The following is a 27737-nucleotide window of genomic DNA, read 5'->3' on the forward strand; positions in this document are numbered from 1 at the left end:
ACTTTGTGTTGCCTATATCACATGCAACAGAAGCTATTCATAACTGCAGTTATGAAGGTGTTGCATACGTTTACATCTTATTAATACTTTTTTGTGTCATGTTTTGCTTTGCTGGAAATGCAGGTCCAAAGGAGCAGGCAGCTGATGTCCCCCAGTCCTGTGGGAACTTCGGAGGGCAAGATTCTGCCTGTCAACTTCCAAGTGGTGACACAGTCAATGCAGCCTGTCAAGTGTCCCAAGACCCCTCAGAATATCCCAGCCAGCCCTGTTGGGGACCGCTCTGCCCGGCACCGGTATGCCCAGATCCTGCCTAAACCCTCAGCCACCAGCGCCATCAACCTGCGCTCGCCCCCCACCCTGCTCATCACCAACAGCCCCATCAAGACTGTGATGCAGCCCACACCCCACATCAGCTCTGTCAACGTGGTCAAGATGACTACCATATCCCTGGCTCCCAACTGCAGTACTACAACCACCCTAACCAACACCACCTTAAGGCCTGCCTCTGCTGGCATGGGCAGCACTGTAGCCCTGGAGGAGAGCAGACCCAGCCCACGGGCCAGGAGTGGGTCTGCGGCCCCCATCCTGTCCCCCTTAGCCAGGTCAGGCCGGGCCACCACCACCCCTACCATCGACATCAAGATGATGGAGGGTGAAGCCATACGTGAGGGCAGTCCGGCCCTGGGTGCTAGCAGGCTTACTATGGCTCAGGAAGCTGCAGGGGGGCAGAGGGCTGGAGGAGCTGTACCAAGGGCTGCCAGTGTGCCCATGCCTCACACTAAAGGCTCCCTGGGACTGGAGGCAATGGCTGGAACCAAATGCAACATAAAGTCCTCTTTGAGCAACAACCCTGTGGCAGCTACAGCTGGTAGCAATAATAACACCAATAACGAAAGCACTTTGTATTTGACGGTCTCCAATCAGAATACCAGCACCACTCTGTCACCAAATGGCGGCACTGTTGCCACATCACTCATCGCCTCCAAGAGCCCCAGGAAGCGCCCAGGCATCGGCCCAGAGTTTTATCCCATGCCTGTCAAAAGGGTCTTTATCTCCCAGCAGCCTCTTGGGGGTTCCGATGGTTACAGACATGGGATTGGTGCAGGAGTGAAGAAACTCCCCAGGGCAGGAACCCCGGTCAGACCTGAAAGTGCACCAGCCATCGGTAAAGTTACTGTGAAACTGAACTCCACTGTCCCAACTCGAATCCTGTCACTCTCTGATTCCCCCATCGGAACCAGAGGCTTCCAGACTGTTGTCAAGCCACAGAACTCCGTGCAGAGAAGAGACACTCTGACCACCATGGACACTAGCAGCCTCGGCAACGTTAGTGCCCCGGCTGGTCATGCACGAATTCAGCACCAGCCGCACATGACGGGTAACATGCAATCCATGCCCAACAGCTCTGCCCTACTGGAGCAGTCTACTGTGAGTGACCTAAGGAACACCATGTGGGTCGGGGGCCAGCTGGAGGGAGGTAAACAACAGCAGCAGCAGGCCTACGCCCAGCAGATCACAGACCACAAGCAGGCATCCACACCGGTCATGGAGCCCCTGGCCATGATGAGCCAGGCCCCAGCCTCGAGCCAGCTCTCCATGCAGACAGACATGGACTACTTCCATTTCAATGATGACGATATGACCCAGGACAGCATTGTGGAGGAGCTGGTGCAGATGGAGGAGCAGATGAAGCTCAACAGCAGTCTGCAGGCCTTCGGAGCTGATGTGACGGTGCAAGGCCATCAGTCTGTAATACAGGGCAACATGATGTCCTCCAACCAGACAGTGACCCCTTACTACCAATCAGTACACAGCAGCACCACCCCTGTCCACACCCCCACCCCAACTCTCACACCCACCTCTGAGATGATGGGAGGAGGCCAGGGCCTGACTAGGGAGAGCCCCTGCTCCCGCATGGCCCCCACCACCCCAGTGGACAGTGCCCTGGGGAGCAGCCGACACACCCCCATCGGCACTCCACACTCCAACTGCAGCGGCAGCGTGCCCCCCAGCCCTGTGGAGTGCAGGAACCCCTTTGCCTTCACTCCCATTAACTCCAGCATTACAGGCTACCACGACGGCAGCATTGTCTCCAGCAGCCCCGTCAAGCCCATGCAGAGGCCCATGGCTACTCACCCAGACAAGGCCAAACTGGAGTGGATGAACAATGGTTACAACAACAGCGGGGGGAACTCCATCAACGGCATCAGTATCCTCCCCAGCTATCAGGACCTGGTCGACGACCACTTCCGAAAGCCCCATGCCTTCGCCATCCCTGGCCAGTCCTATCAGTCTCAGACGAGGCACTACGGCCGCCTGACACCCATCTCTCCGGTGCAGCAGCAGGCAGCCAGTATGGCCAACCTGAACAAGCAGGAGGGCTTTGCTGTGCCCGCCCCTCTGGACAACAAGGCCACCAGCACATCCTCGGCAGGCGGGACCTTCCGCTGTCGTAGTGTGAGCCCTGCCGTGCGACAGCGAAACCTGAGTGGCAACCAGGGCCTGCAGAACATCCCCCGAACAGTGGTGTCCCCCTTCACCTCCCCCGTAATCCCCGAGATGATCAACATCTTCGCCAACAGCCATGGGGACGTCAGCGTCAGCAGCATGGCACAGAGGAGCCAGTCTGTGCCTGTCAATGTGATGATGCAGACGGAGGTGCTGCCCATGCAGGGCCAGACCAACAGCAAGAAGATCACCAACGTGCTCCTAAGCAAGATGGACGGGGACAGTGACGACGCAGTGCGGGGCCTGGGAATCAACAACCTGCCGTCCAACTACACAGCCCGCATGAACCTCACCCAGATCTTAGAGACCACGCCCAGCTTTTCCAGCAGTGCCAACCACCAGACTCTGACTTCCAACGCTCCGAATGCGTACGAGTTTCAGAAGCCAGGTTACCTCATGAAGAACTCTAGGAACGAACAGATGAGTCTCTCAGCAGGTGACAGCCAAGCACAATCAGCTACTGGAGAAGAGCAGCATCAGCAGAGCCAGCCTATGCTGCTGGCCCAGAAACTTCAACAGCAGCAGCTAGATTTCAGCACCACCGTTAAAGACCTCTTAGCGGACGGGAGCCTTACTCCTGGCAATCGGCTCGTGAGGCAGGTGTCAGAACTCAACGCTGTGGGGTCTGATTTTCGACTGACCTCTGATCTTTCCAGTAGCATCAATGACCTGAACAATTTGGACACAAACCTTCTGTTTGACCCCAATCAGCAGCAGGGACAATATGAAGATTCTACACTGGAGGAACTGAAGAATGATCCGCTGTTCCAGCAGATTTGCAGCGAGACTGCGAATTCCAATGGATTTGATTGGCTGGAAAGTAAAGACCAGCCCACAGTTGGGTTAATGGGTTAATATGGGCTCTGCTTTTATTTCATGAGGGTGAAATAGTTTTTTAAAAATCATCTTTGTAATTATTCACATTGACATTGTATAGCACACTGCAACACTCTGGAAACAATGACTTTTGTCCAGTCTAAGTGCCAGGCTGAACATAAATGATCACTCTTACAAATATGCTGGTTTTCTCTCACAGCTCATCGCTGGTGCTGACTCATCCATTTCTCCCTCTTTAGACATAAAGTCATTCAAGAGCATTTAAATCAAGAGCGTAGTAGAACAAGTATTTTTACATTTTCAGGAGGACACAGAAGATATGAAGAGATCTCTTAAAGATTACAAACATCTATCATTTTGGTTAATATTTTTGTTCAGGAGCTCTTGACTAAAACAAGAGGTTTGGCAAATAATTGGTAACTTTTCCTCCCTCTGTAAATTATTTTACTTCCATTGAGATAAAGTGTATATTCAGATCTATCAGACAAATCATTTGGAACTGCTTTAGAAGCATACTGTTGTGCAAGAATGTTAAATGGGGTGTATGTTCACCTAATATGTCCCTGTCCATCTCAATGAAGAGTTGAGATACCGAGACTATTGTACATGACCTTGAGTGGGCATTTGCAGTAGCATGCAGTGGTACTAATGTTTCTCATTGTTTCAAGTCTTCTTAAGGATTGCAGGTGCTTCCAGGTGCAAGACAAATCAATGGTTTTAAAAAATCCCCCCTAATCTGTAAATAAAAATGATCATTGGTCTACTTAAAGACCCATGTTTTATATATTTCCACACTGAGGTTGGAATAATACTGTGAAAATTAAATATTGCCCTTTTAAATATTGCCCTTTTAGTGTAGGAGCTGTTTGAAAAGACTGCCTGAAACTTCAGCCTGTTTTAGTGAGATTTTTGGCCTGCATGGTGACATCACCAGGCAGTAAATTTAGTTAATAGACCAATAAGAAAGAGTTACAAACCTTCTGGCAATAACAGCTAGCTTTTAGGTTTCCCCTCCCCACTCAGTCCTAGCAAAATTCTTGCTTGAGAATTTGTTCTTTGCCAAGAAGCTATTTTTGTTACTTTTTGACCATTGTTTTCAATTAAATCACAGTAAGGTACTTAAAGAAAGGATTTGATATTGAGATAAAAACAGCTGCGTTGGACCTTTTAACGTACATTGTTTGCAATGATCTTGAAGGCAAACTAGTTCCATTCTCTCAGAATTGGTATTTTTACAAGTAGGAAAATGGCAGCTGTTTTGAAAAGGAATCTGTGTGACTACAGAATATTATTCAAACTATAGATTTAAAGGTCAAGATATACTGTCTGTATACTAAACTTGTCAGAAGATGTCTGATTGTCCGTTTTGCTGACACGTTATGCAAACTTGACAAATAAGATATTGCCCACTCAAATTCCAGTGTGCATGGTACAAAAAATATAGCCTAGGAAATCGAAATTTTAATTTGATTGATGTATGGCTTTTCACCTTTTCAAATTTCCTCATGTCCCAGTAGTTAATGCACTTTGAGTACAGCGAAACTGAGAGCAGGTAGCTGAAGAACAACAAATGTTATCTGTTAATGTTGTTGTTTTTTTAGGCTTGCTTCACACACATTTTGCCCTGCTGACGTTCTTACTGTAGTTGAGCTCCCCAGTGTCAAAAGGAAAGGATTGGTTTGTTTGGAATAGTATGGGTTTATGAGACTTAAAACAATCATAATAGAGACCTGTAATGGGGATGATAGCTTGCACTTTAGTGGCTGCAGAACTAAAGGGGATGGACTTTAAGATGGAGCTCAAAAGACAGTTAAATCTTGTATGCAGAATGCAAGATGCAGAAGATGACCTTTTTCACCTATATCGAGTTTAAGACTTGCGTAGGGCACTGGTGGGGATTGTTTTATTTACCTTCTTTGTGACTATTTAGCAGGTATCATCTTAATTAACAGAAATATATTGATTTAAGGAAGTGGAGGAATATATGAATAGGAATTTAACCTTATGACACCCCTATACCAAAGTATATTGACTGGAGATGACCCTGCCCTGTTTCAGTCATGTATCTATTTGGGGAAAAATACTTTCCTGGTTCTGATTTATTTTAAAACTATGCATTTTTTACTTATCAAAGCAGGTTACTGCAGGTTTATGTAAATGTCTGTCATTTTCCCCTTCTCTTTTTATTTGTTTCATGTGTGTTACATACATTCAGTAAAACGTGATGGATATGAAGTAATTTAGATTAAATTCAATTAGTTTTCCTTCTATGGTAAATTCAAACATATTATGCCATTGGATATTCAGTCCTTCCTATAAAAAAGGCACTAAAGTGCATAATTTACTGTCATACATTGAAAGCTATTCCCCTTACATTAGTCTAGATCCAGTAGAAAATACAATATTATGGAATACTGTAATACAGAATTACATAAACATTTGTATAAATTGTCATTTTCTTCCTTGAATAATGTTCTTGTTGAGTTCATTAATGCACTGCATTTTATTCGAAAGTGAAGGGACGTGTTTCACCTGGAGTCAAAAAAGGCATTTCTTGGTAAAGTACGGGTCATCTATTACAGGTTTAAATAGCTGATAGTATAGTGAAAAACAGTGTGTGAATAAGGCATGCAACTCATAAAGGGAATAGCTAATTGGTCAGATCCTGTGGTTTTTATGAGCTTTTAATCTTCTGAGCCTTATATCCATACCAAAGAAAAACGAATTAGTGACAGAAAAAAAGCATTAAATAGGATTTACATTTTTTTAGAAGAACCGACAAAATTCCCAGCATTTGCCTGTTTGCCTGACATCTGTCAAATACCTTTTTATATGGCCATTTTGAATTGTCCTTATTTCAGGTAGGATGGTTGAAAATGAATAATTTGAGGAAATTTTGAAACTGGCAACTGATCTGTAGCACTGGAAAACATGCTGAAAACCACACTACTGTTCTGGTTTATAAAAACCAATGTAGCAGGACAATATTGGGGTTAATTCAGTTGACTGTTGTAAGTGTTCCTCTCATTTTGAACCCCACAGTTTGTACATATGAAAGCTCTGACACTGTATTGTTATAACTTAAACTGGTTCTGTGCACCTGCACCCTCTGAAATGCTATATTGGTGATTTTAGATCAGGAGCCAGCTAAACTGTGCTTGTGTGTTTGGCTGCTGGTGCCCTTTCTTGTACAGATAATGCTGTTTTTTTCTAAACTTTATTTTTATTTTTTTTGTTTTGAGATTTATATTGGTTGGCTTTTTACAGAAGACGTCTGCTTCGAGTGAGAAAATAGCATGGGTATTTTAAAAAAGTATTATATATTAGCAGGTTGCATAGCTGTCTTTCTCTGACAGATTTTGTGCCCAGAACATTGCAATGGACATCGGAATGTCATGGTTAAAATTTCCACCAGCTTTGAAGGTTCATGTTATTGCACTAAACATTTAATGAACCCAGGCTTTGGCACCCATTTTAGGACAAATGCATTAATTGAAGCTCCCCAAATATTTTTTTAAAGAGCTTAACTACGTGAAAAAAATTATATACAGAAGTGTCAATTTAAAAAATGAACGCTAATTGTCTTGTGTAGCAATGTACATTAATCTCAATGAGATACTTTTTTTTTTTACTTCATTCTCATACATGAGAATATGAAACTCAACTTAAAGAAACATTTTAACAAATATTCTCAAATAAATCTTTCACATTGTTAAATGATATGTGTGCATGTTTGTAGAATTCTATTGTACAAAGTATTTGTAGCCACTTTGCTGTAATTCAGGATTGGTCCTGTCAATCTGAACAGAAAGGTATAGCGACTCACAAGTTACTTGCATTGTTTGATGTTTACTAATTCAGAGTAATATTTGTTCTGTATGTTCAGGTTTTGAATCTGTACTTTTTATTTAGATGTTTTTACTTTTTTTATGTAACTCTGTGAAATAGTTTTTTCTTTCAGAAACCATTGAAAATAAGCACTGATGTTTGTACTTAAACAAAGACTAATCCTGTCTGTTCTTCTTTAAGTGCACAGGGGCAGCTGAGTCCTGTGCTGTACCTTTCACAGACCTGGTATAAAGTCCCTTTAACCCTCTTCTTCATCTAGATCTATAGGAATATCCTATGCCGTCTTGTTGTTGTCTAGTGTACAGCAGACCGTACAGTAATTTGATAAAGTTGCTGTAGCATTTCAGCAAAGTTTCCTTTTTTTTAATTGAAAGTGCTCACTGATGTTGAGATTTTTTTTTAAGGGTTTTAAAAACCAATAAACTTTTTTTAAATACTTGGATATCTTGGTTTCAATTGTTGTTTTTCCACCCTCTACATGCATTGACATTCCCTACACTCAGCTAGAGTCTTCTGGTTTGGTCCCACAAAGGTTTCATCCCCAGAGCTGACTAAAGTGAATATTCAAATAAATAGGTATTTACATTACTGTTAATCCCACTTTTGGTATTCAGTGTCCTTTTCCTCACCATAGCTTATTATGTTATTCAATATGAAGCTAAAAACATATGGCGTGCCAAATGCCACTTTCCATAGATCCTATATCTATTCTAGTCGATTAAGTCACATGAGTGGAAGACTGGTTTGAACTGACCTTCTTGAATGCTGTTCCATAGGGGTTATAGAAACTTTTACAGTACCACAACATGAACAGAACCCCCACTTGTGGGAAGTGTATTCCCAATTATGTTTTTTGTACGTTTTAGCATTTTAGATGTAAATGTGGTGGTGATGTTCCAGAGTGGCTAATCTGTAAACAGCCTGATGCAGCTCATAAGAAAATAATGCACATTTGGCATCACGAGCACCATCTGTTTTATAGATTAAGCCTCTGCTGATAAGAGTTGGCTTGTAGAAGAGCTGGAAAAAATGTCTGCTTCTAGTTTTTGTGAACTGTTTATCGTCCCTATGCTAATTCATATACACTGTACACAAAACATGACAGACTGACCTGGTGAATCCAGGTTTAAGCTAGGATCCCTTATTGATGTCACGTGTAAATAAAGGTTAAATAAAAAATAGTTAAATCCACTTCAATCAGTGTAGAGGAAGGGGAGGAGACATGTTGAAGGATTTTTAAGCCTTGAGACAATTGAGACATGGATTGTGTGCCATTCAGAGGGTGAATGAGCAAGACAAAAGATTGAAGTGCCTTTGAACAGGGTATGGTAGTAGGTGCCATGCGCACCAGTTTGAGTGTGTCAAGAACTGCAATGCTGCTGGGTTTTTTCCACACAACAGTTTACCATGTCTATCAGGAATGGTCCACCACCCAAAGGACATCCAGCCAACTTGACACAACTGTGGGAAGCATTGGAGTCAACATGGTCCAGCATCCCTGTAGAACGCTTTTGACGCTTTGTAGATTCCATGCCCTGGCGTTTTGAGGCTGTCCTGAGGGCAAAGGTGGTGCAACTCTATTAGGAAAGGTGTTCCTAATGTTTGTACACTCCGTGTAGTTCTATTGTAAAAATGGCAAGAGGAGAGATTGCCATTTGGCTAAAAGAGCTTGTCTGCAAAAAACACTCCCAATTAGAATGTTCTGCTGCTGAGAATGTTCCATTACGTAATGAACCAACTTGAACAGACTACTGTGCAACAACAAACTGTGTAATTGGTCTGGTAAATACTGTCTCACTCCATTGTCTGTTTTTGGAGTTGTTAGCTCCCTGATATTAAACTAAGAATCTTCTAAAATTCCCAATGATGTGGTAGTTCATTGATTTTTTTTAAATGTATGGTAATTGAGGGAGAACCTCTGAATCGAGGCTTGAACCCAGGGCAAGTAAACTACCTCCCAAAAAGGTCAAGATCTTTTGGTAGAGGACATATCCTCCCAATTATTATACAGTGCACTCATCGTAATCCTTTATAAACAGAAACTGGCTTAAATTGAGAGCTAATGTTACATTTTACAATGCTGTTGCCATGATTTGATTTAAGATGATCCTTGTAGAACACTATTGCTGAATTTAAAAAGTATAGTCCAAGTCCATCATTCATATTTCTATCTTGTTTTACATTTCTTGACTTTTTATACAGGTTCCAGCGAGGGACCGCATGAACGAAAATACTTATAAGCAAGGTCAGTTGGATCAAGTATCTATGAATGTGAACAACAGGTTGAAGGTCGTACAACGCCCGCCTAGGGATCCTTTCTCCCATCTCACGGGATGGGGGTTACACTGTGTGTCATTCAAATGGTTTCCTAAATTATGATAACTAAATAATGCTTGTCTCAAGGTAACACATTCATAGACGCTAACTACTTTTAGCTCCTATTGACAATAGTATCTTCTGGCCTGGGGAGTTTTGTTAAAAGCCCAGACGCTCGTTCTGAACGCTAAAATGTATCACTTGCGGTACAGTTTTTGAAACATAAAGAACGTTTCTTTCATATCAGCAAGAAATAATTCTACTTTTTTTAAAGGTTAAATTACTACATACCGTTAGGGTTCTGTTATATAAATAATCTAATATAAAGCGTTACTATCAGACCAAAGCTCTGGTTAAACCGGATGCCCTCAGATAACTCTGGGCCCAGTGTCTTCAGCCAAGTCCAGAGCCTGTGTGCAATAACATGATTATCCGAAGGACACACAGCTGCCATCACGCAAATATTACTCCCCTGTAAAACTACAAAGAGCATCCTGCAACACTAACGAGCTTAGAAGTGCCAAGCTATCTCGCTGACATTGAATCCTGCATGCACTCCTGCAAAGACAGTAAACACCTGAGCCTAAAGCAGACATTACCAATATCCACGTTTCCTGTACACACATACATTTCATGAAGCACTGTACACACACACTCTACCCCCTACTGGTCGGGTGCCAAGAGCAAAGGACTGTTGCTGTGCACCAATGGGGCCCACTCTGGCTAGAGCAAGGCCCGCCTCCAACTCTTCAGGACCAGTCAGAAGACCAACACGACAAGACTCCACCTACATATTCAATGTATAAAATCTGCTGTGACCAATGTCTAGCTCTCTTTTTCACCTGACTCCTTACCGAGTTATATGAACTAGATCCGTGCACGTAAAACTGCAGGACAAGATATCTTTGACCAATAAACGGCCTTTTTGATACACCTGATTCCACTCTGTCCAGCGTCGTTGATTTGCATTCCCTCTCCGTTATGAAACACTAACAGTTCCCACACGGCCATATTTGCATTTTACAGTGCTTGTTTACTAAAAAAAATCACATTTTATTTGTCACATGCGCAGGTGTAGACTACCATGAAATGCTTACTTACGTGTCCTTTCCCAACAATACAAAGTTAAAAACTACGTTTTTTTTTCTAAATAAAATATAGTAACAATAATGAGGCTATATACAAGGAGTACCGGTACGAGTCAATGTGCAGTGGTATGAGGTAGTTGAGGTAATATGTAGAGTGTGTGTGTGTATAGGGTATGTATGTAGAGTACATATGTATACAGTACCAGTCAAAAGTTTGGACACACCTACTCATTCCAGGGCTTTCTTTATTTTTACTATTTTCTACATTGTAGAATAATAGTGAAGACATCAAAACTATGAAATAACACATGGAATCATGTAACCAAAAAAGTGTTAAGTTTTAGATTTTAGATTCTTCAAAGTAGCCACCCTTTGCCTTGATGACAGCTTTGCACACTTTTGGCATTCTCTCAACCAGGTTCACCTGGAATGCTTTTCCAATAGTCTTGAAGGAGTTCCCACATATGCTGAGCACCTGTTGGCTGCTTTTCCTTGACTCTGCGGTCCAACTCATCCCAGACCAGGGTTGAGGTCGGGAGATTGTGGATGCCAAGTCATCTGATGCAGCACTCCATCCCTCTCCTTGGTTAAATAGCCCTTACACAGCCTGGAGGTGTGTTGGGTCATTGTCCTGTTGAAAAACAAATGATAGTCCCACTAATCGCAAACCAGATGGGATGGCGTATCGCTGCAAAATGCTGTGGTAGTAGCCATGCTGGGTAAGTGTGCCTTGAATTCTAAATATATCACAGATGGTGTCACCAGCAAAGCACCATCACACCCCCTCCACCATGCTTCATGGTGGGAACTACACATCCAGAGATCATCCGTTCACCTACTCTGCTTCTCACAAAGACACGCCGGTTGGAACCAAAAATCGGAAATTTGGACTCATCACAATAAAGGACAGATTTACAACGGTCTAATTGCTCATGTTTCTTGGCCCAAGCAAGTCTCTTCTTATTGGTGTCCTTTAGGACTGGTTTCTTTGCAGCAATTCGACTATGAAGGCCTGATTCACACAGTCTCCTCTGAACAGTTGATGTTGAGGATGTGTCTGTTACTTGAACTCTGTGAAGCATTTGTTTGGGCTGCAATTTCTGAAGCTGGTAACTCTAACGCATACCATCCTGCATACCACTGCTGGCTTGCTTCTGAAGCTAAGCAGGGTTGGTCCTGGTCAGTTCCAGGATGGGAGACCAGATGCTGCTGGAAGTGGTGTTGGAGGGCCAGTATGAGGCACTCTTTCCTCTGGTCTGAAAAATATCCCAATTCCCCAGGGCAGTGATTGGGGACACTGCTCTGTGTAGGGTGCCGTCTTTCGGATGGGACGTTAAACGGGTGTCCTGACTCTCTGAGGTCATTAAAGATCCCATGGCACTTATCGTAAGAGTAGGGGTGTTAACCCTGGTGTCCTGGTTAAATTCCCAATCTGGCCCTCAAACCATCATGGTCACCTAATAATCCCCAGTTTTCAATTGGCTCATTAATCCCCCTACTATTCCCCAGGTCGTTGCTGCAAATGAGAACATGTTCTCAGTCAACTTACCTGGTAAAATAAAATAAATTAATTAAATTTAAAAAAGAACTTATCTGTGTCTTACTTTCCTGTGGCAGTCCTTTTGAGAGCCAGTGCAGTGGGCACCTCCTCCCAGCTGCCCACTGCACTGAGGCTAGGTAACACGGTCACCACCGATAAATCCATGATTATCGAAAACTTCAACAAGCATTTCTCAACGGCTGGCTACTCCAACCTCGGCTGGCTACTCCAACCTCGGCTAACAGCTCCCCCGCAGCTACTCGCCCAAGCCTCTCCAGGTTCTCCTTTACCCAAGCTGCAAAACCTGGACCCGTACAAATCAGCTGGGCTTGACAATCTGGACCCTCTATTTCTGAAACTATCCGCCGCCATTGTCGCAACCCCTATTACCAGCCTGTTCAACCTCTCTTTCATATCGTCTGAGATCCCCAAGGATTGGAAAGCCGCAGTCATCCCCCTCTTCAAAGGGGGAGACACCCTGGACCCAAACTGTTACAGACCTATATCCATCCTGCCCTGCCTATCTAAGGTCTTCGAAAGCCAAGTCAACAAACAGGTCACTGACCATCTCGAATCACACCGTACCTTCTCCGCTGTGCAATCTGGTTTCCGAGCGGGTCACGGGTGCACCTCAGCCACGCTCAAGGTACTAAACGATATCATAACCGCCATCGATAAAAGACAGTACTGTGCAGCCGTCTTCATCGACCTTGCCAAGGCTTTCGACTCTGTCAATCACCATATTCTTATCGGCAGACTCAGTAGCCTCGGTTTTTCGGATGACTGCCTTGCCTGGTTCACCAATTACTTTGCAGACAGAGTTCAGTGTGTCAAATCGGAGGGCATGCTGTCCGGTCCTCTGGCAGTCTCTATGGGGGTGCCACAGGGTTCAATTCTCGGGCCGACTCTTTTCTCTGTATATATCAATGATGTTGCTCTTGCTGCGGGCGATTCCCTGATCCACCTCTACGCAGACGACACCATTCTATATACTTCCGGCCCGTCCTTGGACACTGTCCTATCTAACCTCCAAATGAGCTTCAATGCCATACAACACTCCTTCCGTGGCCTCCAACTGCTCTTAAACGCTAGTAAAACCAAATGCATGATTTTCAACCGTTCGCTGCCTGCACCCGCACGCCTGACCAGCATCACCACCCTGGATGGTTCCGACCTTGAATATGTGGACATCTATAAGTACCTAGGTGTCTGGCTAGACTGTAAACTCTCCTTCCAGACTCATATCAAACATCTCCAATCGAAAATCAAATCAAGAGTCGGCTTTCTATTCCGCAACAAAGCCTCCTTCACTCACGCCACCAAACTTACCCTAGTAAAACTGACTATCCTACCGATCCTCGACTTCGGCGATGTCATCTACAAAATTGCTTCCAACACTCTACTCAGCAAACTGGATGCAGTTTATCACAGTGCCATCCGTTTTGTCACTAAAGCACCTTATACCACCCACCACTGCGACTTGTATGCTCTAGTCGGCTGGCCCTCGCTACATATTCGTCGCCAGACCCACTGGCTCCAGGTCATCTACAAGTCCATGCTAGGTAAAGCTCCGCCTTATCTCAGTTCACTGGTCACGATGGCAACACCCATCCATAGCACGCGCTCCAGCAGGTGTATCTCACTGATCATCCCTAAAGCCAACACCTCATTTGGCCGCCTTTCGTTCCAGTTCTCTGCAGCCTGTGACTGGAACGAATTGCAAAAATCGCTGAAGTTGGAGACTTTTATCTCCCTCACCAACTTCAAACATCTGCTATCTGAGCAGCTAACCGATCGCTGCAGCTGTACATAGTCTATTGGTAAATAGTCCACCCATTTTCACCTACCTCATCCCCATACTGTTTTTATTTATTTACTTTTCCGCTCTTTTGCACACCAATATCTCTACCTGTACATGACCATCTGATCATTTATCACTCCAGTGTTAATCTGCAAAATTGTAATTATTCACCTACCTCATGCCTTTTGCACACAATGTATATTAGACTCCCCTTTTTTTTCTACTGTGTTATTGACTTGTTAATTGTTTACTCCATGTGTAACTCTGTGTTGTCTGTTCACACTGCTATGCTTTATCTTGGCCAGGTCGCAGTTGCAAATGAGAACTTGTTCTCAACTAGCCTACCTGGTTAAATAAAGGTGAAATAAAATTAAAATAAAATAAAAATAGCGCTTGATGGTTTTTGCGACTGCACTTGAAGAAACTTTAAAAGTTATTGAAATTTTCCAGATTGACAGACCTTCATGTCTTAAAGTAATGATAGAGTGTCCTTTCTCTTTGTTTATTTGAGCTGTTATTGCCATGATATGTGCTTGGTCTTTTTCCAAATAGTGCTATCTTCTGTATAACACCCCTACCTTGTCACAACACAATTTATTGGCTCAAATGCATTTTAAGAAGGAAAGACTGGGTCAAGGAGAGGTTGAAAATATCAGGGAAGACACTTGCCAGCTGGTCAGAGCATGCTCTCCATACGCATCCTGGTAATCCGTCTGGCCCTGCGGCCTTGTGAATGTTAACCTGTTTAAAGGTCTTACTCACATTGGCTATGGTGTGTCTAATCACATGGTCATCCAGAACAGCATGGTTCAGTCTAGCCCTTGATCATGACTCTCAGTTCCATTACACAGTCATTGGACGAAGGCGTCTTCTGTAGGGGGGAGTTTTGTTAAGAGCCACGGCTCCCATCTCGGAAGCATAAGGACCTCATGTTTCATATCGGCGAGAAATAATTAAAAAAATGAAAAAAGGTTCAATTGATAAGTAAGTATCTACAGTATCTGCATCTCCAAACACCTGTGCGTAAACGGAAGACAGATGCCACAAACGTGTTGTCACTGAAAAATACTGTTGTCTGCAATGGTGGTAAAACAGGTTAAAACAGTGTACAGTAAGTGTGTATTTTGATTTGTGAAATTATTTTAATTTGATTTGAAAGTAAAGGGATTTATGTTTCTAGAACTGTTCGCCAATTGAGAATCGATACACGTTTAGATGGAGTATTTGGCTGTTTTGGATTCCAGAGCCAATACGAGTAACGTTAGGCTCCTTTAGTCCAATATTGGGCTAGGTTCAGTGTTGCTTGCCTCGACGCGAGCATAGAAGGCATTTAGCTCGTCTGGCTCACGTCACTGGACATCTTGCGGCTGTGTTTCACCTAGTAATGCGTGATAGTTTGCAATCCCTGCCACTCTGACAGGCATCAGAGCTGGTGTAGTAGGATTCGATCTTAGTCCTGTATTGACACGTTGCCTGTTTGGTGGTTCGTTGGAGGGTGAAGCGGGAATTCTTAAAAGCATCCGGAATAGTGTCCTGCTCCTTGAAAGCGGCAGAATTAGCTTAGTGCAGATGTTGCCTGGAATCCATGGCTTCTGGTTGAGATATGTACGTATGGTCATTGTGGGGTCGTCGTCGTTGATGCACTTTAATGAAGCCAGGGACTGATGTGGTAAACTCCTCAATGCCATCGGCTGAATCCCAGAACATATTCCAGTCTGTGCTAGAAAAACAGCCCTGTAGTTTAGGACCACTTGCATATTGAGTGTGTCACTGCTTCTTATTGTTTTTTGGGGGGGAGCGGGGCTTGAAAGCAGGAATTAGGAGGATAGAGTTATGGTCAGATTTGCCAAATGGAGGGCGAGGGAGAGCTTTGTATGGAGTAAAGGTGATCTAAAGTTGTTATCGCCTTAAGTTGCACAGGTGACATGCTGGTAGAAAGTAGGTCAAATTGGTTTTAGTTTTCTTGCATTAAAATCACCGGCCACTAGGAGCACCACTTCTGGTTGAGCATTTTCTTGTTGGCTTATGGCCCTATACAGCTCGTTGATGGCAGTCTTAGTGCCAGCTTCTTCAGATCACCTTGATAGGATAGTCTCAAACTGAGCTCGTCCAGTTTATTCTCCAGTGATTGCATGTTCGCCAAAAGAATGGAGGGTAGAGGCAGTTTATACACTCGCTGATGTAGTCTCATCGTATCCCACAAGACGGCCTCTATAACGCCGCCTCTTCAATTTTCGAGTGTCAGGGATTTGGGCCTGGTCCGGATGAGCATTATGTCCTTAGCTGCCAACTCTTTGAAGTAGAAATCCTCATCCAAATCAAGGTTAGTGATCGCTGTTCTGATGTCCGAAAGCTTTCTATGGTCATAGGAAATGATGGCGGAAACATTACATACACAAAAAGTTAAGATCAGCTTAAAAAATACCAATTGTTCCGGAGCCCTGTAAAACGGCTGCCATTCCCTCCAGCTCCATTCTAAAAAGACAAAAGATACTATGCTAATACAATGCTAATTACCTATCTGTGTTTTAGAACACCTGTGTGTCAACGGAAGATGAATGCTACAAAGGTGTTGTCACAAAAAAATACTGTTGGCTGTAAGTGTTAAAACGGTGTACAGTAAGTGTATATTTTGGATTTGTGAAATTATTTTGATGTGATATGAAAGAGAGCTTTATGTTTATTGAACCGTACCTCAATTGACAATCAACTCACGTTTGGATGAATTATTTTGATGTTTTTGCTACCAGAGCCAATTCTCCTCTGAACAGAACATGTAAGGTCCTTGGACAATAGGGAGTAAGGTTAGGCTCCTTTTGTCCATTGTCGGGCTAGTCTCAGTGGTTTGTAAAATTATGCAACATTACAATATTTGAAATGGGTACATTATTTGTCCTGGTCTGCAATGGAAGTGAAGATTCACAACTATTCGTTACAACCATATGCACCAACTAACGATGTTATGTTGATAGCTACTTTGTATCTACATTGTACTTCATGTTCTCGTGAAATTACTACGTAGGGGTGAGGCGTGGTAGCAGAGGGAGGAGAGGAATCAGGATCCTTTTAGTTGAGAACGACGCACGACACATTTGAACATTTAACTAGCTATTGTGTCTGGTACAGTTCATTAGTTAGTGAAAGGTGAATTGGTGCTAGAGCACCTACAGCGTTATCATTCGGGACATTTTACTTGAATCGACCTACATAGGCTACGGCGCTGAGGATATGAGTATGGCGGCACTTCCCGAGGTCCGTGGACTTCAGACTGATGAGGTAAATATTTAGCTAACAATCTAGCCAATTAACTAACTGGGCAGACAAATGCCGTTATATCCAAGTGTTTTAGCTAAAATGTCATTACATTTATTTGGGTATTGTCAACCAAGCTGTCAGTTGGACAGTCAAGTCCCACCATACCTATATCCATTTTATCGAAGCAACGTTAGCCAGCTAGCTAGCTAGCTAGTTAGCATGTGTAACAGTTGATGGTCACGGAGTACGTCATCAGCTATCTGGTAGCTGTCATCTTTGTATAGGCCTACTGTTGATTAATTAGCTAGCTAACGCACACTTTTGATAACCAATAGATAAAACAATACATTAATTGAAGGGTTATTAACTAACCATGTCATTTCGCTATAAACTCAGAGCATTGCCCAAAGGAGTCATGTGAGTTATCAAGTCATTATTAATGTGGCCTAAATTGATCTTGAATGTTTGAGATCAAATGAGTATCCACGTGGAAAAACACACTTTTTGATAAATGACTCACATTTCCCTGTGAGTCATTTACAGTAAGTGACATTCATGTAGCTAACATCATTAACCTGATATTTACAGTTTTGCATTTGGGAAGTATTCAGACCCCATGACTTTTAATAATAATAATAATAATATATGCCATTTAGCAGACGCTTTTATCCAAAGCGACTTACATTCATGTGTGCATACATTCTACGTATGGGTGGTCCCGGGGATCGAACCCACTACCCTGGCGTTACAAGCGCCATGCTCTACCAACTGAGCTACAGAAGGACCAGAAGGACTTTTCCCACATTTTGTTATGTTATGCCATATTCTAAAATGGATTAAATAAATACTCAGCAATCTACACACAGTACCCCATAATGACAAAGCCAGATCAGGTTTGGACATTTTTGCAAACGTATTAAAATAAAATAACAGAAACCTTATTTACATAAGTATTCAAACCCTTTGAGCTCGAAATCAAGCTCAGGTGCATCTTGTTTCCATTGATCATCCTTGATCTTTCTACAACTTGATTGGAGTCCACCTGTGGTAAATTCAATTGATTAGATGTGATTTGGGAAGGCACATACTTGTCTATATAAGATCCCAGTGCATGTCAGGAAAAACCAAGCCACGAGGTCGAAGGAATTGTCCGTAGAGCGCCGAGACAGGGTTGTGTCGAGGCATAGATCTGGGCAATGTTACCAAAAAATGTCTGTGGCATTTTAGGTCCCCAAGAACACAGTGGCCTCCATCATTCTTAAAAGGAAGACGTTTGGAACCATCAAGACTTGTCCTAGAGCTGGCCCCCTGCCAAACAGCAATCGGGGGAGAAGGGCCTTGTTCAAAAAAGTCAAGGGGTCTGAATACTTTCTGAATGCACTGTAAGCAGCTAATAATGTGATTTATGTCCTTATTGTGTTTTTGTTTTTTTCCAGAATGAGGCTAGAATTCTGAGAGTGAAAGTCATAGCTGGAATTGGTTTGGCCAAGAAAGATATCCTTGGAGCCAGGTCAGTCTTGATTTTGAGGAAAATATGTCTTCAATTGGATAATCAAATCTATCAGTATCACTTAAGCAAATTCAGGAGATTATTTTCTTATGGTATTACAGCGAACGTTGGGACAGAGAAGTGACTCTCATATTAGCGAGGATCGCTTCACTGCCCCCTCCGAACGCAAAATCACATCCCTGTGCTTTGACCACTCACACGTCTGGCCTTTCAGTCGGATGCAATCCCAATTCTGAAACCAATTTAACGAACAGCGGTACAGAGAAGCGAACCCAGGTCATTGGTGTCAAATACAAAAACCCTATGCATCGCACCCATAGGGTTAACCCACTTGGTTGGAATTGTAACCAGGCTCATGTTAGCGAGCTTTGCTTCAGTATCTTTGTATAATTCTGGTGTCTCATGTTATCAAAATACAGTGTACTATCTTTGGTATACTCCCTTTTTAGGAAACATGCCTTTGGCCATGTTATACCATAAAATACTAGATTCTAATTCTACATGATCCTTAGTGTGGACTGTGGACCCTTCCTAACTTATTGGACTCCTAAATCATCTATTACAGTTCTGTGTGCTGTTTTGCCCAAAACACATCTAGAGTTCATAAGCAGGTTTATTGCCCCAATCATTTTACACATCTACCCACTTCATTATAAACAGCAAACTGATTGTCAGTTTATACAGTAAACACTTGGTAATGAGCCCATGTGTGTGTGGAAATATTTATTTAGTCAACATTGTGGACCTAGTGGTGTGCATGCATACTGTACTATATGGTTGTTGAAGGCCCTGTGCATTTAGAAATACAAACTTATTTATTAAACTTGAGCGCAAAAACCTGAGACTTGCAAAATCATCTTCAAAATGTGCTGTTCCACTGACAAAATAGTTGCTGTGGTCCTGTTTTGCATTGTTGAATGGAAGGTTCAGCACCATAGCAGTGGGTTGAAAGACAGCCTTGTGTTGTCCTGCTTTGATGACATGATATTCTTATTTATATTAAGTAGGCTTGCGTTATCTTCCATGCGTTCCTTAAATTGTCCACTCGCCGTAGACCGTACTGTAACTGTCCTGTGCAACCTTAAGATGGCGCTATAATCAGGAGTACTGTGCCCTTGTATACCGTAGATGCTTCAGAATCTCCAGGCTTTTTCCGCTAAATAGCCCACCATCATTTCCCCTCATGTCAGCAGTGCCAAATAAACACTATATGCAACTATTTATAGTTCTGATGACATCATTGGTTTGTGCTCCATATGGCCTGAAAACTGTTTCATGCTGAGATGTTCCCTCGTTTGATCTTTGTCCACACCAAGGGACAGAGACATCAAATTGAGCCTTGTATTTTCATTTTCTACCACAGTGATCCATATACAAGAGTGTCCCTTTATGACCCTGTCAATGGAGAACTAACAAGTCTTCAGACTAAAACAATTAAAAAGGTGAGTAACTGCGACAGCAGAATAAGTACAGAGCATTTATTTGTTTGTTTTGTAAGTATCCTATTTACATTTAAATACATTGTCTTTTCCAGACATTGGACCCGAAGTGGAATGAGGAATTATTTTTCAGGGTAAGTCAAATGTATGATAAAAAGAGCATTGTTTGTGTGTGTAGTTGCTGTTTTACCCAGGGCTCTGAGGACCGTTAAGACTCAACCTTTCTATTTCTTTATTTCTCTCTTGATCTCATCTCTTTTTGCTGCATGCCTCCATGTCATATGGACAATTAACTAGATCTGTATTTCCTAGCCTTAATGGCCCAGTAATATGTTCTCTATTAATGTTTGAAGCTGCTCCAGATTCTCACTGGGAGGCTAACATTTCACAAACAGCAATTTAAAAGTCAGAACGCAAAACTTTTTATGTTCATGTCTGCAGACGTGTCATTATTATTATTTTTACAATGTTTACTGGTGTCTGTACATAATCAGCACCAACAGGAAGTTCTCCACTATGTTGGGCGTTGTGATTGGTCAGTAAGACCCACCCAGCATCCTGTGAGTATTGTTGCCCCTGGCTCCTTTCTTGGGCATGTAAACATAGCTTGATTAAATGTTGAACTGAGGGTGTGAAACAGCCTCAGTGAGTCAGTTGGTGTTGGCGTGAGTCCTTGCTCTGACGTTTTTGTGTGGAAAGCTGCGTATGCCAAGGTCCTTCTGTCCTGATTGTTTTTCATTAGGTTGATCCTCTATGTTGGAGTAGCAGACATAAATATTCACAACCCTTCTTTAGTAGCTATGGGAGCACACATATGAATTTGAATTGTTTGTGTACCTTGAGACCTGAAGTTCAAGGGCACAATTCAAAAGCTGGAACTTTTGCTGACGGAGTTTGAATTAGTTATTTCAACAAACATAAGCTTATTGTGGTTGCAAAAATGTAATCTTGATGGAGAACCACAGTTTCTGCATGTGGAGGAAAAGCATAGAGCGGGGTAACTTCTACCTGCATCTGGTTATACCACATAGCAGGAGACTTGGCCCATCTCGCCAGGAGACAGAGGGAGATATTTGAAATGTTTTCATTCCTCTGGCCATGGATATTGATCAGGAAGCTTTTGTCTGTGTGTGTGTGTGTGTGTGTGTATATAGTTGCACACATTCAGTCAAATATCCACTATGTTTAAGCCTTAGAAACGTATTAGCCATATCTAGAAATGATGGCAGTGTTGCACAATGTCTCATTGCCCTGGACAGTGATTCAACACTCTCCCAGTCATATGAAAAAAAAAAAAAAAACATGTCACCATGCCAGTTGAGATTTCCCCATCTCCTACAGTCTATTCAGGGCTTTTCTCTATCATGGTGTCTTGGTACTGTAAATCAGTACTCAGTGGATTCTCCTTAGGCGGATACAGCTGTTGTAACACTAACAGCTCCCTGCACTTTGTTTTACTTGTCCCTATTGTGAATATTGTTATGTTTATGCATGCCCTGGAAATCTTTAGAACCTTTTTGATAAAATAACATGCGTTCAAACCAATATTAAAATATATTTTAAAACACCTGACTCCCTAGCCTGTCTCTTATCTGTATATTTTGATTGTTCTTTTGAAGTTAATCATATATTATAAAGTAAACAAGTTATATTTGCCGAACGCACTCTCCCATATATTCTACAGGAGTTGCGGCCTATTTGGCCCACCTTACCAACGTGGCAGTGTCAATAATGGCTTCACTTAGCAAGCGGGCCCATTTTTAACAGAAACACATTTCATTTCCCAGTAGTCATGACATGACCTGGGGGCGGTGGCTTTATACCACCCTGTCAGGGGAATCGTTACTATCTTTCACTGTGCGCCCCTTCCCAGCTCTGTCAGGTGGTTTTCTGATGTATTTTAGTCATAGATAATTCTCACTTTGTTTTAAGCATTGTGAGGAAATACACCTATATTTGAAAATATTAAAGAGAAATATTTATGTAAAATAAAAAAGGTGTATTCTTTGTCAAATGGGATGGGTTTTGTAATTAAAGCTGGGTGTCCGCAGATGGAGGATCCAGTTCGCTTTCATTAGCCCAGTTAGCGATGGATTTAAATAATAGCCATGTTTGGTGTGAAACCTACTAGTTTCCAAGGACCTCTTTTACAGTAGGAAGTGCTTGGGATGTTTTCGCTAGTACAAATATATTTTCTGGTCCTCCTTTTCCCATTTTAAAACGAATTAATACAAAGAAGCTCCATATGCAGTCTGTTCCACTGAGCCCTTCCCTTTGTCCTATTGTACCTTCATTTTGTCTAGACCAGTAGCTGCTGCTCTTTCTGGTTTCTCGAAAATGGTTTAAAAAAATTAAGGCCCGCGTCCATAGAAACACATAACAGCTCTACTGATAGTACTGCTACTGCCAGCACTACTGCATCTGTCTGACACAAGTTGTTCTGCTTCCACAAGCACATCCAATGCTAGCATCAGTAATTCTACATTTGTTGTTAGCCCAGCTAGCATGAACACTGACAGTTGTGAATCTGATGCAGCTGAAGAGCTACTGCCCCCTTACCTGGGAAAGCACAGACAAAGAAGTGCAAATATGATAACTACATTGATTTTGGGGTACACTTATATTGGGAGTAGTGCCTGTTATTTGTGCAGTGCCTGTTATTTGTGCAGAAGTACTATCTCACAACTTGGTGAAACCTTCACTCTTGCGCAGACATTTAGAAACAAAACATGCCAATTTGAAAAATAAGCCACAGGAGTTTTTTGAGTGAAAATTAAGATGACTTTCGAGTAGTAAGACATGTATAAAAGCAACAGATACCATTTAATAAGAAGGGGCTAGACGCGTCTTATATGGTGAGCTACCGAGTGGCTTGGACAGGCAAGCCCCATACTATTGTAGAGGATTTAATTCTTCCTGCTGCCACGGATATAGCTGGGACAATGCTGGGGGAAAAGGTTTAAAAAAAAAAAAAAAAAAAAAAAGCTATATACAGACAATGGCTTAATCAAACAACAGTTTCACGAAGCATCAGTGACATGGCAGGAGATGTTTTGAAACAATTACTGCTTCGCATACAAGCCACTGAATTATATGCATTACAGCTGGATGAGTCAACAGACGTGGTGGCCTGGCACAGCTCCTGGTATATGTCCGTTAAGTTTATGGGGGTCAATTAAGGAAGATATCCTCTTCTGGAAACAAGGACAACAGGAGAGGATATTTTTAAAGTGCTGGACAGCTTTGTGATATCAAATGGACTTTGGTGGTCAAGAAGTGTTGGTATTTGTACTGATGGTGCAAAAGCCATGACAGGGAGACACCCGACACCGCATGGGTACACTGCAGCATCCATCGAGAGGCTCTTGCTGCCAAAGGAATGCCTGACAGCTTGAAAGACGTTTTGGACACTACAAGTGAAAATGGTTAACTTTGTTAAAGCAAGTCCCCTGAACTCTTGTGTATTTTCTGCACAATGCAATGATATGGGCAGCGACCATGTAGCGCATTTACAACAAGGGGCAAAGTATTGACACTTTTTTTTGGAATTGATAGACGAGCTTAAAGATTTCCCTACTGACCATAATTTTCACAATGCCGTTTCTCACACGACTGGCCTATCTGGGTGATGTTTTTTTGTCACCTGAATGATCTGAATCAAGGATTACAGGAACTCTGCTCAGCTATATTCAAAGTGCGGGACAAAATTGAGGCTCTGATTTAAGAAGTTTTAGCTTTTCTCTGTCTGCATTACAAGGACAACACACAGGTCTTTCCATCATTGTATGATTTTTTTTGTGTGCAAATGAACTCAAGCTTACGGACAATGTCAAATGTGATATAGTGAAGCACCTGAGTGAGTTGGGTGCGCAATTACGTAGGTACTTAACCGAAACGGATGACACAAACAACTGGATTCGTTATCCCTTTCATGCCCTGCCTCTAGTCCACTTACCGATATCTGAACGAGAGAGCCTCATCGAAATTGCAACAAGCGGTTCTGCAAAAATTGTATTTATTCCGAAGCCACTGCCAGATTTCTGGATTATGCTGTGCTCAGACTATACCTCCTTGGCAAATTGTGCTGTTAAGACACTGATGCCCTTTGCTACCACGTACCTATGTGAGAGTGGATTCTCGGCCCTAACTAGCATGAAAACTAAATACAGGCACAGACTGTGTGTGGAAAAGGATTTATGAGACTCCAATAACACCCAACGTTGCGGAGTTATGTGCATCCTTTCAAGCACACCCTTCTTGTTAACCTGTGGTGAGTTAGTCACAATTTTCGATGAACAAATAAGGTTTTATATTTAAGATGGTTAAATAAAGAGCAAAATAATTGATTATTATTTGTGCCCTGGTACTATAAGAGCTCTGTTACTTCCCACAAGCCAGGTTGTGACACAAACTCACTCATTCTTATGTTTAATAACTGTATCGTGTGTGTGTGGCAGGCTTACAATGATGGCAAAAAACATTTGACATTGCGCTGACCCTGGTGCTAGAGGAGGTACTCAGATGGCGGTTGAATGTTTGAAGGGGTACGGGACTATAGAAAGTTTGGGAACCACTGGTGTAGACAATGCCGCTCGTGTTGATGTTCTTTAATCAGTTTGCTTTGAATGTCATCTTCACCTAGTTGTGAGACCTCTTATGAAATTGGTCAGGGGAAGTTTCCACTACCTCTCTGTGGGTGTTTGTGACATCTTGCTTTGCTGTGTAGCCTAACTGTTTTCATGGTATGTGAGTTCTGAGCAACATGAGGTCAAATGTTATGTTTCCACATACCAATGCTTTGTGTGGCCACGAAAGAGATGTTTAGAAGGTACACCCAATTCTAAAGAAACATTCAATTTGAACTTAGAAACAAATAGTAAACTGGTTGAGTTCTATACCTAATGACTGTTAAGGATTTGTTGTGATTGACAGATACTGGGGGCTGATAGATACTTGATCTTCGGACTAAAACATTTTGGGGAGATTAATGACCGGTTGTTGTTGATTCAATTTGTTGATGTTTTTGGACCCATTTATTGAAGTCAAACTTTTCTCTTTCAGGTTCATCCCAGGAAGCATCGGCTGTTGCTGGAGGTGTTTGATGAGAATCGTCTGGTAAGTCATTACGATATTCAAATCAAATCAAATTTATTTATATAGCCCTTCGTACATCAGCTGATATCTCAAAGTGCTGTACAGAAACCCAGCCTAAAACCCCAAACAGCAAGCAATGCAGGTGTAGAAGCACGGTGGCTAGGAAAAACTCCCGAGAAAGGAAGAAACCTAGAGAGGAACCAGGCTATGTGGGGTGGCCAGTCTTCTTCTGGCTGTGCCGGGTGGAGATTATAACAGAACATGGCCAAGATGTTCATAAATGACCAGCATGGTCGAATAATAAGGCAGAACAGTTGAAACTGGAGCAGCAGCACGGCCAGGTGGACTGGGGACAGCAAGGAGTCATCATGTCAGGTAGTCCTGGGGCATGGTCCTAGGGCTCAGGTCCTCCGAGAGAGAGAACGAAAGAGAGAAGGAGAGAATTAGAGAATGCACACTTAGATTCACACAGGACACCGAATAGGACAGGAGAAGTACTCCAGATATAACAAACTGACCCTAGCCCCCCGACACATAAACTACTGCAGCATAAATACTGGAGGCTGAGACAGGAGGTGTCAGGAGACACTGTGGCCCCATCCGAGGACACCCCCGGACAGGGCCAAACAGGAAGGATATAACCCCACCCACTTTGCCAAAGCACAGCCCCCACACCACTAGAGTGATATCATCAACCACCAACTTACCATCCTGAGACAAGGCTGAGTATAGCCCACAAAGATCTCTGCCATGGCACAACCCAAGGGGGGGCGCCAACCCAGACAGGATGACCACATTCCTTCAGTATGTTCAGACCTGTGGCTTTGACACTGCCACCACTGCTGCTGACTCACTTTACTAAAAGTGTAAATGACCTTGAAGGCACAGACATAGTGATAGTTATTATAATCCTGTACATATGTTTTACCAGTTAGCACTTTATGTATCTAGTCCCCACATTTTGGAGGTTCAGAAGTATTTGAACAAATTCACTTGTGTATTAAACTAGTCCGAAGTTAAGTATTTGAATATGAATATGCATGACCATGTTAGCAATTGAAAGAACACTGGATAGTATGGGGAAATTATCAAGCCAAAGGTGAGGACACAACAGTTCACCTGACACAAGACTGAATCCAAACATTACACTTTTGATTTTATGTGCATTTTACATTTACTGTACTTTTCACAGCATTTTTCAATAATGAAAATCTGAATACCCTGGATACATTCAGTAACATAATAAGAATATTCATTGGCATTTTGGAATAGGTGCAAGATATTAAAAAACAATTACATTGGTTGGAGTGAGAGGTCATACTGGTGTTTCCAAGTGGCCACACACCTCTCCAAACTGTGCACTGTTCCTAATTTTATGATATAGTTGAAGGAAAGAGCCCTCAACTATAAGTTCCTTTTTTGTGCTCTCATGGCTTTGCCATTGAGGAACTGAAGCAAGCCCACTTGTAGTTTTTTGTTTGGAACACAGCCCTGTGTCCCAACCATCACACATTACTGTTGTATACGCAATCCAAAAATGTTCCATTTATAAATCGCAATCTGGGTCAGAGGGGCATCATTTGAAAGCTGATTCTGTTGGCTAGCTTAATTATAGAATATGATTTTAGTGTTAGGCTTTCAAAAGGCACTTCAGACGTAATTTTGGTGCACAGAATGGAGTCATGAGTGCATTCAAGTGTGTGTTCTGCGGCAAATGTTCTTCACAATACGGCATTGTGTCCAGGACAACCCAGGGTATAACACATGTCATCCTTGTAACTGTGGATCAAACATAGCGATCATAAATGTTGATAATGTAAATGACATGAGTTTTCAAATATGGACATGTGAAGTGCACATTTGAACTGTTGAGTGTGTGGTTTGCTGGTATAACTTCAAATGCGATATTTATTATATTTCTCAACGGTTCAGCTTTCAGAACACAAACTCCTCCTGATTTACAGCATTATCCTCACTCTGACAACAAATGTGCAAAAGTAGCCCAATTACCGGGAGGTACGGGGGCATCCTCTTGTCTCGTGCGGTGCTCAAGTTTATAATGTCTGTCAGTCATACTTAGTCATACATACCCATACAGCCCTGTGAACTGGAAAACCTGAGCTCTGGTGTCACACGTGTAGCATGTTACTACTGTACAGGCTCTGGTTTCTAATTTCAAAATCTGCCATTTTCAACGAGTGGAAAGGGTTAATGTGGATGAATGATGAGTGAAGGCATAAATATAATGTCCCCCCCAAGTATGTCTTGATGTTTGTGCATCTAACATTCTCACTATTTATGATTCATTCATAATTATCCATAATCATGGTAGCATCCACGTTAATGTTGACGTGTTTGGAAACATATTCTATTCTTATTTACAATGAAAGTGACTCCAGAATGACACTATTATTTACCATTCATTTATATTGGGAACAACACAATCTGAAACACAACCAAAACAAATTACAAATGCATCCAACAAGTTTTTGAATAGTCA

At 42.4% G+C, this 27737-nt stretch overlaps 2 protein-coding genes across 6 annotated transcripts in view; both read left to right on the top strand.

Annotated features, from left to right (window-relative positions):
• LOC118378435 (DNA-binding protein RFX7-like) overlaps positions 1 to 7636 on the top strand; it is a 40409-nt gene extending 32773 nt beyond the window's left edge. For all 5 annotated transcript variants that reach the window (XM_035765415.2, XM_035765416.2, XM_035765417.2 and 2 more), the window contains one exon: positions 124 to 7636. In XM_035765415.2, coding sequence (XP_035621308.2) covers positions 124 to 3363 — 3240 coding nt within the window. In that variant the 3' untranslated portion in view covers positions 3364 to 7636. The remainder of the gene's footprint in view (positions 1 to 123) is intronic.
• A 9187-nt stretch (positions 7637 to 16823) lies between these two features.
• LOC118378437 (E3 ubiquitin-protein ligase NEDD4-like) overlaps positions 16824 to 27737 on the top strand; it is a 48980-nt gene continuing 38066 nt past the window's right edge. The window contains 5 exon segments of the mRNA XM_035765421.2: positions 16824 to 17215; positions 18631 to 18704; positions 20068 to 20146; positions 20239 to 20277; positions 25205 to 25258. Coding sequence (XP_035621314.2) covers positions 17168 to 17215; positions 18631 to 18704; positions 20068 to 20146; positions 20239 to 20277; positions 25205 to 25258 — 294 coding nt within the window. The 5' untranslated portion in view covers positions 16824 to 17167.

The sequence above is a fragment of the Oncorhynchus keta genome, chromosome 14 (genome assembly GCF_023373465.1).
Source record: "Oncorhynchus keta strain PuntledgeMale-10-30-2019 chromosome 14, Oket_V2, whole genome shotgun sequence".
Classification (NCBI taxonomy): Eukaryota; Metazoa; Chordata; class Actinopteri; order Salmoniformes; family Salmonidae; genus Oncorhynchus; species Oncorhynchus keta.